The sequence below is a fragment of the Manacus vitellinus genome, unplaced genomic scaffold, assembly GCF_001715985.3.
Source record: "Manacus vitellinus isolate BGI_N305 unplaced genomic scaffold, ASM171598v3 scaffold_4_pilon, whole genome shotgun sequence".
In the NCBI taxonomy this organism is placed as follows: Eukaryota; Metazoa; Chordata; class Aves; order Passeriformes; family Pipridae; genus Manacus; species Manacus vitellinus.
The window spans coordinates 16,503,760-16,519,211 of NW_021940604.1; the positions used below are offsets into that span (position 1 = coordinate 16,503,760).

Here is a 15,452-nt window from a genome sequence, read left to right on the forward strand (position 1 = left end):
CGAGCGGGAGGTGCCGCCCGGCGGCTGCGGAGCCCGTCCTTGGGGAAAAGGTGTTCCTGCAACCTAAGGAAAGTGGGCGCGTTATGAGAAACACACCTCTGGAATACTGCTGAGGGTTAACAGCAGTTCACGTGCTCCTTCCTTTTGTGTTTACCCTGCTGGTATATAATTTGCAAACATGCCCTAGAGATCTGGAAAAAAAACCCACAAAAACAAACAAACACCCAAACCAAAATACACAGAAAGGTTAAACCAGCCACAGATTAGCTTTTCCGTACACTGTATGGTAAGCACTGGGTTTACACCACCAATCCCTGCATAGCAAAGTGCCAGGAATAAAGCCCTGGTAGGGATTGTCCAGATCCTCACATCAGGACCCTTTAAATTGCAGGCAGTTGTTGAGTACATGTTTAACACAGAAAAGCCCACAGCACCCAGGAAAAAAAGAAAAAATCCATCAAATCTAAGTCTTGCACTAAAATCCAGAGATCTGGCATTAGGCTATGGTGCAAAAACAAGGTGAAGTGACACCCTTTAGGCTTCCTATCACTCCCAGCCATCTTGGGATATTAACTGACCCCATTGGGCTGACAAGGGAAATAAACCAAAATAGTAACATAAAGTAACAACTCTCAGCATTTATTGCTAATTACTAGTCAAAGTAGAACAGCTTCAGGTTGGGAAGATGAAACTGAGTTCTCCCTAACAAGAGGTCAAAACCAGTCTGCTGTGGCGGGATTGACACCCCAGCCCAAATTGCAGAGTGGGCACTCAAAGGTGGGTACCAAGCTAGGCTCAGGTACCTGTTTTACTACAGAATTTATGGGTTGGAACATGAGATGCCTCCTGTTTGCCATCACCTACATTTCTGAATACAGAGGCACCAGGGTTCTGGGCCCTTAGCAAAACCCCTGGAATGAACGTCTCAGATGAGCTGGAGACAGTCGGCCTCTCAGCAGGCCAGTTTGCAGCTGGGTTTGAGGTCTCTTAAACTGTCTCCACTTCCTTGCACAACCTACCTGAAAGCTGAAGACCCCACTAGATGGCAGGACCGTTTAAGCCTTTGCTATTTCTACTTCAGAGCAAGCGCCCCAGCGGGCTCAGCCCCACTGGTCTGTGCTGTCTGGACTGTGGGGTTTATAAGCTGTGCCAAACCAGTGGAGAAATCCATGCAGAAATCTCTGCTCAATTCCTTTTCACAGGCTTTATCACACACAGAGCTCCATCAGACCGTAGAGAGGAATACAAACTAATCCTAATTTGCTAAATCTTTAAGTATTCCTCTTTGTGTGTGTGATACATAAAGGATATTTGGCTTACTGATGGTTAAGTGTAGTTTAAATCTCTTCTAGCCTCTGCTCTGCTGTAATTTTTAAGTAATGCAAGTGGAGTTATAATTTTGTATGATCACCATTGTATGAAAGTTGCAAAACAGAGAAGTGGCCGCTGTGGGTCAGGTCACAGATGGATATAACTAAGTAAGATGTCTTGGATAGTGCAAACATTTCCACTGATTAGCTTCCTTGCCTCCAAGCATTTGTGTTTATGGACTTTCTGAATCGGGAAATATTTTCTGTTTGATTAGTAACTCATGACTTAAAACTAAAGCTAGATATAACTCACAGTGTAGCTAGTATAGAACCAATTTTTGTCTTCAGTGATAACTAAATTTGGCCTGCATATGGCTGCACTATCACTGATTTGGAAATTTCTTTTAAAATACACTACCTTGTGAACTGCTTTGCCACTCATTTCATCCACCCAAGTTCAGCCTATGCAGTACTGCACCAAAAAGATGGTACATAGCACAGGTACATATCTGTATGAAGAATCAGCAAATAAGCTTAATTTTAAAAAATCCTTAATTACTTCAAATTATCTAATTAACATTCTGATAATCAGTCCCCTACTTCAAATCTATTTAGTCTTTTATTACTTTTCAGATAAAAAATTGAACTCTCCTGTTCTATAGGAACAAAAGATGTGCCTCAGAATATATATTCATCCACCACTTAAAGGAAGCTTATGATGAAGGGCTGACCCAAAGAAAATTACCCTCTTAATGACATCTGGCAAATATCATGGTTAATTTTCTGTATATTCAAAATACCTAAATTGTTTTATATGTGCACAATAAAATTACAAGGGTATTTCCTGGGTTTTTTGTTTGTTTTGTTGGTTTTCTTTGTTTGTAGTTTTGTTTGGTTTTGTTGTTTTGTTTTAAATATGCAGAGTGGGTAAGAATAGATAATTGTTTCATTAAGTTTTAAAATTTGGAAACAACAAAGTTAACTTTTTTCTTGGTACTAAAATGAAATTCTTTATAAAAGCTCAGAATAGTGCTGTACGATGATGAAAAAGTTACTATTGCCTATGCCGCACTTGCTGGAATGGAAATTGGGATTAATGCATTATAATACCAGATTAGCCTTAATAGAAGTTTGCTGCAGTAATTTATCAAGGTAATTAAGTATGTACCTAATTTTAGGCACCTAAGTAGTTCTGTTGACTCCTGTGAGACTAGTCTGCATTTTAAGTTAAGCACGTTTTAAAATACCCTGCTGATTCAAGGCCATAACTTTTTGGCCACAGTGAATTAAGAGAATGCACTGTCCTCAATAACCCATTAGTTAAGCTAATGGGAGGTGGTACAGACTGGATAATGGTTGAAACTGGATAAACTGGCTCAATGAAAAGTATATTCAGAAGCACTTCATTTGTTCTTTACAGGCTCAGCTGAGATTTAGTAGGTCTATTACCTATTTTCAAGATACTAACAACAACATGAACCTGTTGGAGGCGATAAGGAGGAAAGAGAAAAATATGAAGCATGGAGACGTATTTACAACCCTTAAATGGACTTTATGATACCGGACTGGACTTTTAATACCAATAATGACACTCACTAGATACGTCTGTTGTACCCCAGTTGTTCCCCAGTTTGTTGTTATGATGTTATGCAGTTCTATGTACCCCTGTTGTTGTTTTAAAAATTTGTCCACCATATTGTCCCCTTCTTCTTCCCTCAGTTTTCCCGCCTTTTCCCCTGCTTTCCTGCTCCTCTGCCTGCCATTGGCTAGGTTTTGGTGCAGTGCAGAGGTAGCTCCCATTGGTCCCTTCCCATGGTCACGCCCAAACTCCTCCCTCCTTACCTGATCATCCAATCACCCTCTCTCCTGAAGTTGTCAATCCCATGCTCCTCCTCAGTTCCAGATCCTTCCCTAGACCAACCCTATTTAAACCCCTGAGTTGCTTAATAAATTGGCATTGCTTCACCAGACCTTCGACCGTGTCTGAACCCTTATTCGCAGTGCTGTGACCCTATCCCTTATCCCAGCGGGTTGCGGCATGAACCAGAGCTTTCCCAACTTTGGCTGCGCTTAAGACAGTAAACCCACCTAAACCCCAGATTCCTGGACAGCATGGAATACAGTCCCCCCAGACAGCTCTAAAGGGGCTAGCTCCCATCTGCCTGAGTCAAGCATAATGCACAACTAATAAACTCTGCTCGTGTTCAAAGATTATTTGGCACAATGTCTCCCACACCAACCAGTTTGTGGTTCAGTTTATACTGGTCAAAAATATTCACCTGGCTCAGAATCTGAAAGATTTGAAAAAATCCAGGCATAACTAAATATTCCTCTTCTATTTCTGAATGAGCTCTCTCATGCAGTCTAGACTAATAATTGTTTAGACGCAAACAGTACATGCATGTGGCAAAGAAGCATTTCTGTGTCTGTAGCTTGGTTAATATGCAACTAGGTAATACACGTGTACTACTGTATAACATATAGATATTTTAGAAATGTTCATCCCACTTTTAATTGAGTTGCATTTTAAATCTTAGTTTTTACTACTTAGGTATTTTTTTCAAATTTTCTGTTAAAATTCTTCTTTCTCCAGGGTGTTGAGCACTTTTGACTAGTTCTAAGCTATACATTTGTGAGCAGTTAACTCCATTTATGTATATAGCTGTGGAATTATTTTTATATAGAATTTAGCACATGAATAATTTGCTAAATTCAGCTGGTTCATAATTGGTGTTTTAATAGTAAAAAACTTCAAATCATCTTAGGCTAACAAAGTACTAAAAGTATCTATTCCTGTAGCCCAAATTTCAGTGTCTATATTCTATCAAAGAATCTAAATATACTCAGTGCTGCAACTGCAAAAGTGCAGAATTCAATATAGGCTGTGACCCAGAAGAGCACATTAGCATATGCTCCACCCAAAGCATATAAGGAATTCTGTTTCAGTAATACTTGGTTACTTGATTTCCATGGGATCATTATAGCTTCTTATAATTTGCCAATTTTATGTACTGTAATGCTATAAAGGAGGTTGGTATAGGAGAATGAGACTGTAACCCAGAACAAGAGTGCATGCCACAAATATAGTTGTCTCCAAATCCCTCTCCACTGTGGTTTTCAATGCTGATCCTCCTGCATCAGCTACTTCAGTCTCTCAGACTCTCTTACGTCACTTGTTTTTCTCCAATGGAGTAAGTTATTTTACCTTTTCAAACCTGAAAAAACCCCTATGATGTTGCACTTGTTACATGAATACAGGTTAAAGAGAAGGGAAGTAAATGTCAGTTCAGTTGCAACTGGATCCTTTATTGAATGGTCCCCAAACAGCAGGGCATGAGTAAGTGCACAGCAGGAATGGAAGTTGTACAGAGAGGCCTCTTACAAGTTCTCTGCCAGCTGTAGAATACACAGATATTTTATAGATGGAATACCAGTCAAATGTGGAATGTACCCATCAAAGATGCTTCCTCTGTCTGGCTAAAACGCAACAGTGGGCAAATAAAAGCATGGTTAGGTTTCACGATGTATGTAAATGGCTGCTACCCAGGCTATAGTGAAGGTGCTTGCCTGTACCTGAATCTTAGGTCTCCTACAATAAGGGAATGAATGCCAAGTATTTTCAGGAGCATGACCTCGATAGCAAAACAATTCCTTTCAAGAGACAAAAAGCTTTACTTAAAATCTTTGTAAAAATCACAATGATTGAAACATCTTCATTGTCAGCAAACAATAAAGCAAACTCTAGATAAAATAAAAGAAGCATGTATTATAGGGTTTTGTCATACAGGAGAAACATCGAGGAATCAACCCAAGACAGAAAAGATTATAGATAATTAATTTCCACAGTGAGATTAAACAATATTCATCATATACAAACATGGCTACTTTATTTTAGATACACATGAACAGCTACAATATTCAGCTTGAAAACAAATTACAGAAGTGGCAAGACTGTAAGAGTGGGAGATATGCCATAATCAAATAGCGCTAAGGAGAGTTTGAAAACAGTGGTGTTTAAATAGTTTACAAAACCTTTTGGAGACAGGAAAAGGAAAGAAAACATTTTCTTTTTTTTTAATTTCTCACACCCATCTACATATGTCTAATGAGAACAAAAATCTCAGGAGATAAATTACAGATAATGTCTGTAATCTAATATATACTTAATATCATGGTGGAGAGAGTGAATACACCTCTGTGTCAGAGAGAAGCTGTTTTAGGAAATTAAGATACAGGATTTTTATTTTGAAACAATCATTCTTGGAACATCTGCTAAATATATTAGTTGGAACTGTCAAAGAAGATTAGTTAGGATGAATACTATGACCATGACAAAACCCCAAACAAGAGATACATTCTTTAGTTCTCTTCCCATTTGGATGTGTAGAACACTGGTTTTGAAGGATGACAGTATTAAAAACAGTATGTCATCCACATTAATGTCATCTAGATACAAGTGTGTTGCAAAACCATGTCTATGCTCCTAAAGTTGCTACCACACTTCAGAAAGGGTGACAAAGGGAAGCTGGAAAGTCTGTTGATAGGTTTCATTAACCCAGCAGTCCTTAGGTGTTAGGAATCATTGCTTTTTTGTTCCGCCTCTTGACTTTCCAGCAAGGCTTTGGATGATGGCACTTCTCCACCCTCTGCTCCTGCATCTAAAAATAGACAGAATTAAATATTTATACCACACACATTCTCATAGCTTTTTTAATGCAGCCAAATATTTGAGTTCATCTCTGTTTGGACTGGCTCTTTATTACCACAGTCCTGGATGCTTTAGAAACAGAAATTAACTTGCAAGATAAAGACCTTGCAGAGGATCTTTCAAAAGCAATTGCCTGTTGGTGTTGATTTGTCTGTTCCTTGCACAGACTGATCAATGTGTATTTGGCTTTAAGAAACAAATTGGAAATAACTCTGTATTACTGTTATTCTTTTTTTACATGGGTCATTTCCATAGACAAGTTACAATATTGCATTCCTTTGAGCACTGCTTGGTTTCAGGTAGATAATGTTACAGTTTATGAACATGCCAGTTATCTGTCTGACCTTCTTTGCCAAGAAATACCTATGTGAATTCACCCTGTCTTCACAAGAGGAGGGATTTTTTATTACTCTGATTTGGAAGTTTGCTCTTCTATAGATTGGAGTTGAATTCTTACATGACTAATATACGTAAAAGCTCCCCAGTGTGCCTGGTCATTATATGAAGAGTTCCACACTGTTTCTTTTGATCCTCAAGTTTAATCACTAAGAAACAGGAACTTCTCTTCCCTCAATTTCCTTTATAACCATAATAATTTTCACATTACCTTCAAGCCCCACATGGCAGTACCAGAGGTAACAGAATACCCAAATCTATGGCAGCACATAGTTTTTGGGGACAAGGAGAAGTCTACTCTGGCTGTACCATCTTCTACTTTAACAGCAATAATCCAAGGAGTACATTTTCAGCTATTTGCCCTGGAGACTTGCTATAAAATATCACAAACACCCAAAAGAGTTACATGTCTTGATCTCTACATATCATAGCAAATATATAATGCTGTACACAATTCATCAGCTAAAGCTGTTGGCAGCAACTGATTATGTTTTTAATTCTGGCTAGACGTTTAGAGGCTTCGGAGGTCTATACTGGTAAATAAAGAACTGAGTTATTTGACACCCTTCAACATTAGGTGTCACAGCACTGTTGTGGTAAGGTAGACAAAGCAATATCTTCTATTGGCTGTTTCTGTACAGGGTTGGATGTCTAATAATAGAGGAGTCTTGCAAACAGGGTAGAGGAAAACGGTTAGAGGAAATCTAATCTCATAGTTGGTAGCACTTAGGTGTGCAAACAGGTGTTAAGCTGCTGAGTGTATCAAGATAGTTATACACAGTCACCTAGGAAAAAATCAGCAAACAATAAAGGTTATTGACAGAATGGTGCCTTAATGCAGATTACCAAATGTGGGAGACCAGTATAGCTTCTTTGCTCTCTCTTTGCGTCTTGCAACCTCCTCTTCAACCTTTGGATCACCAGTGACACCAATCAGCTGTTTAACTTGGTTCCAGTACAACCTCCCACCAGATCACCTGTGGAAATTCTCCACCCTCCAAAACTTATGCACCATAAGAGGACAATCAGACAGGATACAGATGGTCTTCATTTCAGAGTTAGGCTCCAAGATAAACAGCTGGTGCCAGAATCTCTCCCTCTAATCTCATCAGAACATTAATGTGGTGTGGCTTGCAGAGTACATGGACATCTGTATCACACAGCTACTATCCTTGTATAAATAAAGCAAATCTCTTTTCTAAGACAGACAAAAGGTATTAGCACATCCTGTTCCTGATTTTTCACTATGACAGGAGCTGAAAGCATTTTAGAAAGAGGAAATGTATGATACAATGAGTATTAGCTAAATTTGAAACAAGATGGAGAGAGTCCTCCTCACCACTTCCCATAATCTTCACTGAATCTGAATTTCAGAGCAGAAACAAAATAGGGCATACTTTATATAGCCACATGTTCCATCTTCTGCACTTCTCTCATTTATCTAACTTCTTTGTTCTGAGCTGCAAATGACTTTCAATTTTTAACAATTCATTGTTATAGCCTGAAACAGGCAAAAAGAGATGCCTGTTTGAGCTCCAAATGTTTTGCAAACAAACTCCCTGTCACAGTATTTGATCTTCAAAATTGTCTTTCCATTTTGATGAAGTCTTCTCAATTTGCTTGCTGCCTCATCAAAAGTTCAACTTACAACACAACGAGGCTGTAATTCCTATCTGATGCTTATGGAATTGCCATCCCCAAAAAGCATCCAAACAGTCAGTGAACCTAACTGCATCCTGTATTCATTTCCTATTATCACTGCTGTAAACTGCTGATAACAGAATCTGCTCCCTTCCAGCAATCTCTGGCACAGCTATATGGCAATGACAAAAACAAAGTACAATTCCATGATCTTAATTGTTCTTCAAATCTCAGCAGTGCTGGTACCTGTATTTGTAAGAAAGCATCGCTACATTTTGCTAAAACTAACATAGCTATGTTTCATTTCTTCCTCTTAATACATTGGATGGGTACTAGGAGAGGAGGACTATTCTGTCTGGAGGGCTAAATACTTATTTTATACTATGCTGTAACATTTCTTATAACAAGATTTTCCCTCTCTCCCGTTTATTTTGGCGAGGGGGGGGGGAGACTGAAGAGAGAAAATTTTTATGCTTTAGAAAGTATATTCTTTCCAACTACTAAACTTTCCAGAGGCTAAAGTGAAACAAACATGAGAAACTTATCTATAGCTGTTGTATTCTTTTGTGGTCTAACATGGTGCAACTCCCTCAAGATTCACTTCTCTAGACAATACAAAGGCTAGTTACCCCTAATATAGCAATGAATATTTCAGTGGATTGAACCTGTCATTTCACTTCCACAGCTCCTGACACTAATAACAATATGAATTCCCATCTATCTCCCCTTTGGTAATGGAAACAATTCTTTCCTGCTGAAGCCTGACCATGCCAGGCAGAAGAGCTATTTGGAACAAAAAACCCCATAATATTTGAAAACCAGAACATTAAATGTTAAGTGACTGTTTGTACTTCAGAATGGATTTCCGGTGCTTCATCTGCACACACCAGAAGGAGAAAATCTGCAGGGACATAATGTTCATATTCATAGCGAAAAAAATCTCTCCTTGAGACAAAGAGTTTTAACTGGACTCACAGGACTCCCAGCTTTACTTTGATTGTACTCTGTCACAGGAATCCCACCTGTTCTTCCAGATTCTCCTAGTTCCCCTCACTATTACCCTGCAGCCTGAGGGTATCTGACCTTGCCATCTTTCACAATTTTTTCTTTATTTCCACCCTATTTTCTTCATAAATCCTTGCACCTTCCTTTCTCAGAAGTAATGTCTTCTTCCAGCACCCATTTAGATTCTTATTTTCCTCTCTTTTCCCAGTTCAAGTCAGGGTAAGGTCATTTGGTCCCCTGTCACACCTCCTGGAAGTGTTCTTTCCACCTGCCCAGCATTCCTTTGATTAGATCCATGTTTGGTTTAGATTACAGAACCCCAAATACATGAATATAAATTAAATCACCAAAGCAACGACAATTTGTGATCAAATAAATCCTCCCCCCCAGCCTTTATGGTGCTTTAGGAAGCTGTAAACTCAACATCGTGTAATTGCTTCAGGCAATGTAAAATGAGGACATGCATCCTCATCTCTCCTATAATCTACTTCAGATTCATGGACCCTCCACAACTCAGTGCAGGCTTGCCTTTCCCTGTGCTGCACCCACACCATCACTGCTCCTGGATGTGGGACCATCAGTTGTGGTGGCATTTGTCATGGCAGCAACAGTGATGGGCATGAGATGAAAAGGTTTGCTGAAAAGATTCTGATTAAAAAAGTAGGGGCAAACCATGTTTAAGGTCAACCTATAATATTCACTTCATATGCATTAGAAACCAGATTTTTCTGAGTATGAAAATCCCCCTGAAGTCACTCTGAAAGTAAAAAGCTCACATGCAAAGCTGGTGTTGATTAGACCTGTGCTAAATTAACAGAGCACCTTATCAAATTAAAGGACATGGCGAAATTGGGCACTGGTCTCAGATAGCAAAGTTGAAAGCCTACTATCAGGAGTAAATCACTATAAACCTTACTCTTAATGTATATGCCTGAGTTAGGTTAGCTGTCATTGGATTAACACCACAGCTCGCTGTCTTGTGCTGTTATCTCAGTGCAGGAGTACATTTGAATTTATAGCTGGAGCGATGGGTTTTCCAAGTTGCCCATCAATGCAACTATGTTTGCTCTTCCTAAGGGGAACTGGAATTCAGTTCCCAGCACTGAACTGTTTCCCCAGGCTGCTGAACACTGAATCTGTGGGTGAATATGGCAGACTTAGTCTGGGTTACTATTAACTTGTCTTATCAGGAGATACAAGAGAGAACTGCATTGGAAGGTTGAACTTATTTATAAATGAAGAAATAAATGTCAGTATTGACATCAAAACTGTGTGGTGGCAGAAGTCTTAAAGAGAAAGCAAAGGACGACTGCATAAAAATGTTCCTGTCTGCATGTGCAGCCATTACCTTCTGAAACAGAGAGATCAGCCAGTTTGTGTGGCAGGTCTGAAGTCCCAGCACCAGCAGGAGAGCCCAGGATATCTGGTAAGGCGTTGCGGCGCCCTGCCCGTCCTGATGCTGCAAAATCTGTGACCACAGGCTCCACATCAGTCATTGCTGATTCCTTTCGTCATAGCAACGTCTGCAAACGGAACAAACAGAAGAGGCAAACAGTAGCCTGATGGACGCTAATCACCTGCTCAACAATACAATAGCCATAGGCTTTGCCCAATGGTTCTTTTGTTATTAAAACCCATACATTTCAATACTGAGTGCTTAAGCTTTATTTCTGCCCCAGCTGAAGATAAAAGAACGTCTGTCCATTTCCTTTGCACATCACATTAGCACTATGAACAACTCTGTACTTACAAACCTGTGAACAGGGTCAGCAGCAGCCCTTTCTGCCAGCCATCTGTATGTCTTTTCATGACCTGTTCCCTTTTTTTAAGTGGTTTTGCCATACAACTACCTGGAAGGAAACTGAAACTCTGTTGTCATAGTATGTATGAAGCAAAGCATGTTTTCTTTATTATCAATCTTGCTCAGACTCTTATTTACAATCTTGTTAGAACAAACTCGTTTCACAGAGGAGCAAATTATACAAAAAAGACCTCTCAAAAAACAAACTGAAATTTTTCATAAAATTTCTTTATCCAGCAGATACCAAACCACTTGTTTTCCTCTACTCCTCGTTAGCCTGGTTGAACTTCCGCTTGGGAATTTGACTTTTAGCTAATAAGTAACTGAATCCTTGAAATAATAGAGTCAACAGCGCTCTACTCCCTTGTTCCCTGTCTCAAAGCCCATTGAATTGAATAGGAAAACTGCTGACCAAAATGGGCTTTGGATCAGGCACGGAGGTGTTTGCAGGATCACACCCTAGGGCAACAGATTAAGTGAGAACACCCTGAGTAGAAAGAGGCGATACTTGTCTGCAAGTGGCACACAGGGATAGTGTGTGAAAACTGCCATTAGCAGTCACAAAAGACTATCAGACCAGAATTTACACAATAATTGCTGATAATTAACAGAGTAATTTCTAATAATTAGGCATCTGTTACTCAAAAACAATAGTTACTTGCCCTATATGAATGCAGTTCTGTGCACAATATGGAAACAGGAATTTTGTCTCTTTGGGTAAATACGGTCAGTACTTTGAGTGAGAAGGGATACAGATGGAACCGGAGACCAATCCGATGGAAGGCTGTCAGCTTCTGTTTGACAACTGTCCGTATTTAGGATAAGAACTGGATAAGGAAAATCACAATCATGTTAGTGTTTTTAGTGTCGTTCGTGTAAGAAGCAAAGCATCATAATCCCCTTTCTAAAATTCTAAGGTTGGGAAATATTAGTGCTTTTATTTCATGGAAATAAAAAATTATAGAAATAGAGATCAAACACGACTTGCTCTGATTTGCAGGAAGGAAGGAGCAGAAATTTGATTACTGATGCTGACTTGGCATTTGCACCACAAACATTTTCTCCCTCAAAGTGCCTTTCAGCTGTGTCACTCCAGAAACAAGAATAAATATTCTTCATCTTCTTTATATCTCTAAATACTTTGTAATAGAAGAAATGCATAATTTTTGGTGAGAAATGAAGGCACGAGTAAAATCTGCAAGTCTGAAAGATGACCTGAACATACAAATAAACCACTTTCTTTAACCAGAGTCAGTAAGTAAAAGTTCTGACCTGGAGATTTAGCAGAAGGTTCCTGTCCTGCATGAAAACAGGTCAAGTCCAAATGAATCTTTTCCATAAGTGGCAAGAATATAAAATCATGGATATTCAAGAATGCAACTTTTGAGAAAATACATAAAGTACATGCATTGACATTCTCAGATATAGCACTATACTATGTATTAATTAAAATGGCTAAGATTCAGTACTTGACATGTAATATAAAAATAAGGAGAAAGAATCCATGTTTACAGACAGTCCCATGTTTTTTTGTGCGTGTCCATATTTACTTAACTGTAGGTGTTCTAAATGTTTTCTTCACATGCTCACCAGAGCAAGAACAGAAAATACTTGGGATCTTCTTTTGTTTAGTAAACCTGTTAAAATTTGTTCCCAGTTCTAAAATACGCTATTGCTGCAGTTCCTGCCCATTTCATTTCAGCCATTTATACAGTGAAGACAATAATGCTGTTGCGAGTTGACTCCTGTCCACATGACGATCTACAGAATGACATTAGTGTTCAAACACACCAAAGACTTTCTCAAGCCTGCCTTGTGGAGTTTTTTCCATCTTTTCTCTCCTGCATGGATGTTTTGGTCCCTAAATGTTTACTTTTTAAATGGAGAAAATCTGCTCTACAACTCACGCTATATTAAACTACTCTCTTCTGCAGTAGAGTTTCAACTTACCCACCTTGTGTACTTGTTTTGAATCCCTCCCTCTCCTCTCCAGCACACCTCTTTCTCCTATCCTCTTTGTCCTATGATGTAATCTCCCTTCATTGCACAATACTAGACAACACAGGAAGATGATGAAGGACACATTCTGACACACCTTTGTGTAAGTGAATTTTGATTTATGCACTTGATTAAAAAAGTGTGCAGAGACAAATCTAGAACATCTGTCAGACAGAAAATCAGCTGATCATTATCAATACATCTGCTGGCCATAATTCAAATGGAGTTATGTAAAAATAATATAAGTACACCATCCTTTATATACATAGTGGTTGTATGTTTTCACCTTTGTTTTTTCTGTGCTACACTATGCTAGCACAGGATGTTCTTTAAGTATATTTGAGAGACGAGGGACTATCACAGCATGCTTAGAATTGACATTTAAAAACTTAAGTCCATTTAGGTCCATATAAATCAAAACTTAAGTTCACCTCCAAACATATGACAGACGTTATTCAAAACAGCTTGCTGCTGTACTTGAAAGAAATGGCATTTTGTTCTTTAATGTTCTAAGGAATATTTTCAATTTAATTCTGATGCTCTCTTATAATAGTATTTTCTAGGGCCTATATCCAAGTAAGGATGTAGAGTTTCTCCTCTTCATCTGTTTCTACCTTTAATTTTTTAAACATATCCATCAGGAAATATCTACCTTTCTGGCATCTTCTTGCATCTGTTAAGCACAGTATTATTCATCCTTACTCACAGAGTAAACAATAATTGCAATGTGCAAAGCACCTATTTTCTCAATTCCACTCCTCCTCCTGCTGGCAACATCTCCTTCAGCTTCACTGAACCCATTTTGCTCTAGCCTTATCCAAGATAAAGATACTTATATCTTGCCAACTCCTGCATGCAGTTGCTTCTCTCAGTTTCCAAATTACTATTATCCATTTTCTCCCGTGTCACTGCTCACCAGACTAACAGAGCACAGCTCTAAAAGAATAGCACCAGATTTCCAAAACAGAAACTTCTGTTTCTGTACTTCCCCAGCTCCCTTTTTTCCACAGCAAAAACCCAAGCTACCCAAAAGTATAAGGAGACTGCGTGGAAACAAAGAGTTGGGTAGGGATGCAGGCTGTTTGCAGGAGGGTCAGTAGTAGGAAAGCAGATGGATGTCCCAGAAAAGCTCATCTACTAAAGTTAGAGACCAAAGGCTTTGCCTGGCCTCCCATCAGTACTCCATGGCACCAGAGTAACTTTGAAACTCATTCCTGGGCCAGGTTTTTGGGAGCACTAGGTTAATCCTCTCATATGTGCCTCTGAAATCCCTGCAGGACCACACAGAATGCATATCAGACCATTCAGGTGTCGTCAGAGACTGAAATGGTTAATGATTTACACATTCTGGGACCGCTAGGGGACTTTTGCAGGCTGGGAAGAGACGGTTGCTCACCCAGCCGGGCCCATCCTCCTGAGGGTGCTGCTGAGGTGTAGAGGACTGAAAGGTGGGATGAGCCGTTTTTGCCATGCCCTTCAGGTGAACTCTGCACATCTGGCCTGGGCTGTTGGAGATGTTGGAGGCTCGTGGCATGGCCCGTGACACTACCCATGGTAAAACTCCCCACCCCTGAAAGTACAAGGTAGTCGCACCTGAGCGTGAAATATATAATAATTCATAACTTCTTTGAGCGTGTGGGTTTCCCTTCCCCACCCCCAACAGATCAAGACCACCACTTCAACTAATAGACATGGAAGCTGCAACTACCAAGTTTCATCACTGGATCCAGTGGGCAGTGACTATATATATCTTTCCACCTTTATCTTTTCTTTCCCTTTCTCTCTCTTATGCATTTCCTTAAGTGTTATCCTTATGCTCTAATGATTGATATACTGCTATAGATGATAGATATAGATGATAACACCCAAAATGGCAACATACCTGTTTACCTTTGAAACAAAATTGTTCTAAAATAAACCCTACATATATATGTTTTCAAACACCGATTATTCAGTGTCATTTTCACTCTAATCCACCCCAAGGGATTAATTAATAAGAACTTGGGTTATCCTCCGCTTCTTCTAGGGGCAGGTCAAAACAGGTGTGCAAGCGGAAAGGAAGTGCTCTGCTTGTGAAAACTGGCTACAATGAAAAGCAAAACTCAGTTACTGATGTATGAGACATTCAAGTAATCATTCTCAGACAAAATAATGGCAGGTAAACTACTAGTGACATTTTTTCTGAGAGACAGCTAGTTTGTTAATCTTTGAATCCTCTTTTGTTGGCAGTATAGCCAGCCCTTTGGAGGAAAATGAGTCACAGAAGCTGGTAAGAATTTCTTTAAATAAATGACAAAGGAAGAGAACAAATAAGTCTCCTGAAACAACTTGCGTGCAGCAACAAGAGAAATAATGCTTCAAGGTGCTCAGCTGTAGCGGTCCACATGAAATGTCAGTGCTATCTCTTCCTCACTCTTATCTGTTAGGAAGAAGATAAATCACCACCTTAAGTATTTGTGAAAGCTGTTATTTCTTCTGAGCTTTCTACTGTCTCACACAGACAAAATACTGATTTTGTTCTTCTTGGAAGGACAAACTGTTCCTCAGTAAATGTCAAAAGGTTCCTGACATTGGTATTGTGGCAACTCCACTC

The 15,452-nt window shown here is 39.3% G+C and overlaps 1 protein-coding gene across 2 annotated transcripts in view; it reads right to left on the reverse strand.

Moving 5' to 3' along the window:
• Positions 1-5,056: 5,056 nt before the first annotated feature.
• Positions 5,057-15,452, reverse strand: part of PKIB (cAMP-dependent protein kinase inhibitor beta) — a 29,488-nt gene continuing 19,092 nt past the window's right edge. For both annotated transcript variants that reach the window (XM_018077838.2, XM_018077839.2), the window contains exons 2-3: positions 10,409-10,583; positions 5,057-5,968 (exon numbers count right to left, since the gene is read on the reverse strand). In XM_018077838.2, coding sequence (XP_017933327.1) covers positions 5,883-5,968; positions 10,409-10,556 — 234 coding nt within the window. In that variant the 5' untranslated portion in view covers positions 10,557-10,583 and the 3' untranslated portion in view covers positions 5,057-5,882. The remainder of the gene's footprint in view (positions 5,969-10,408; positions 10,584-15,452) is intronic.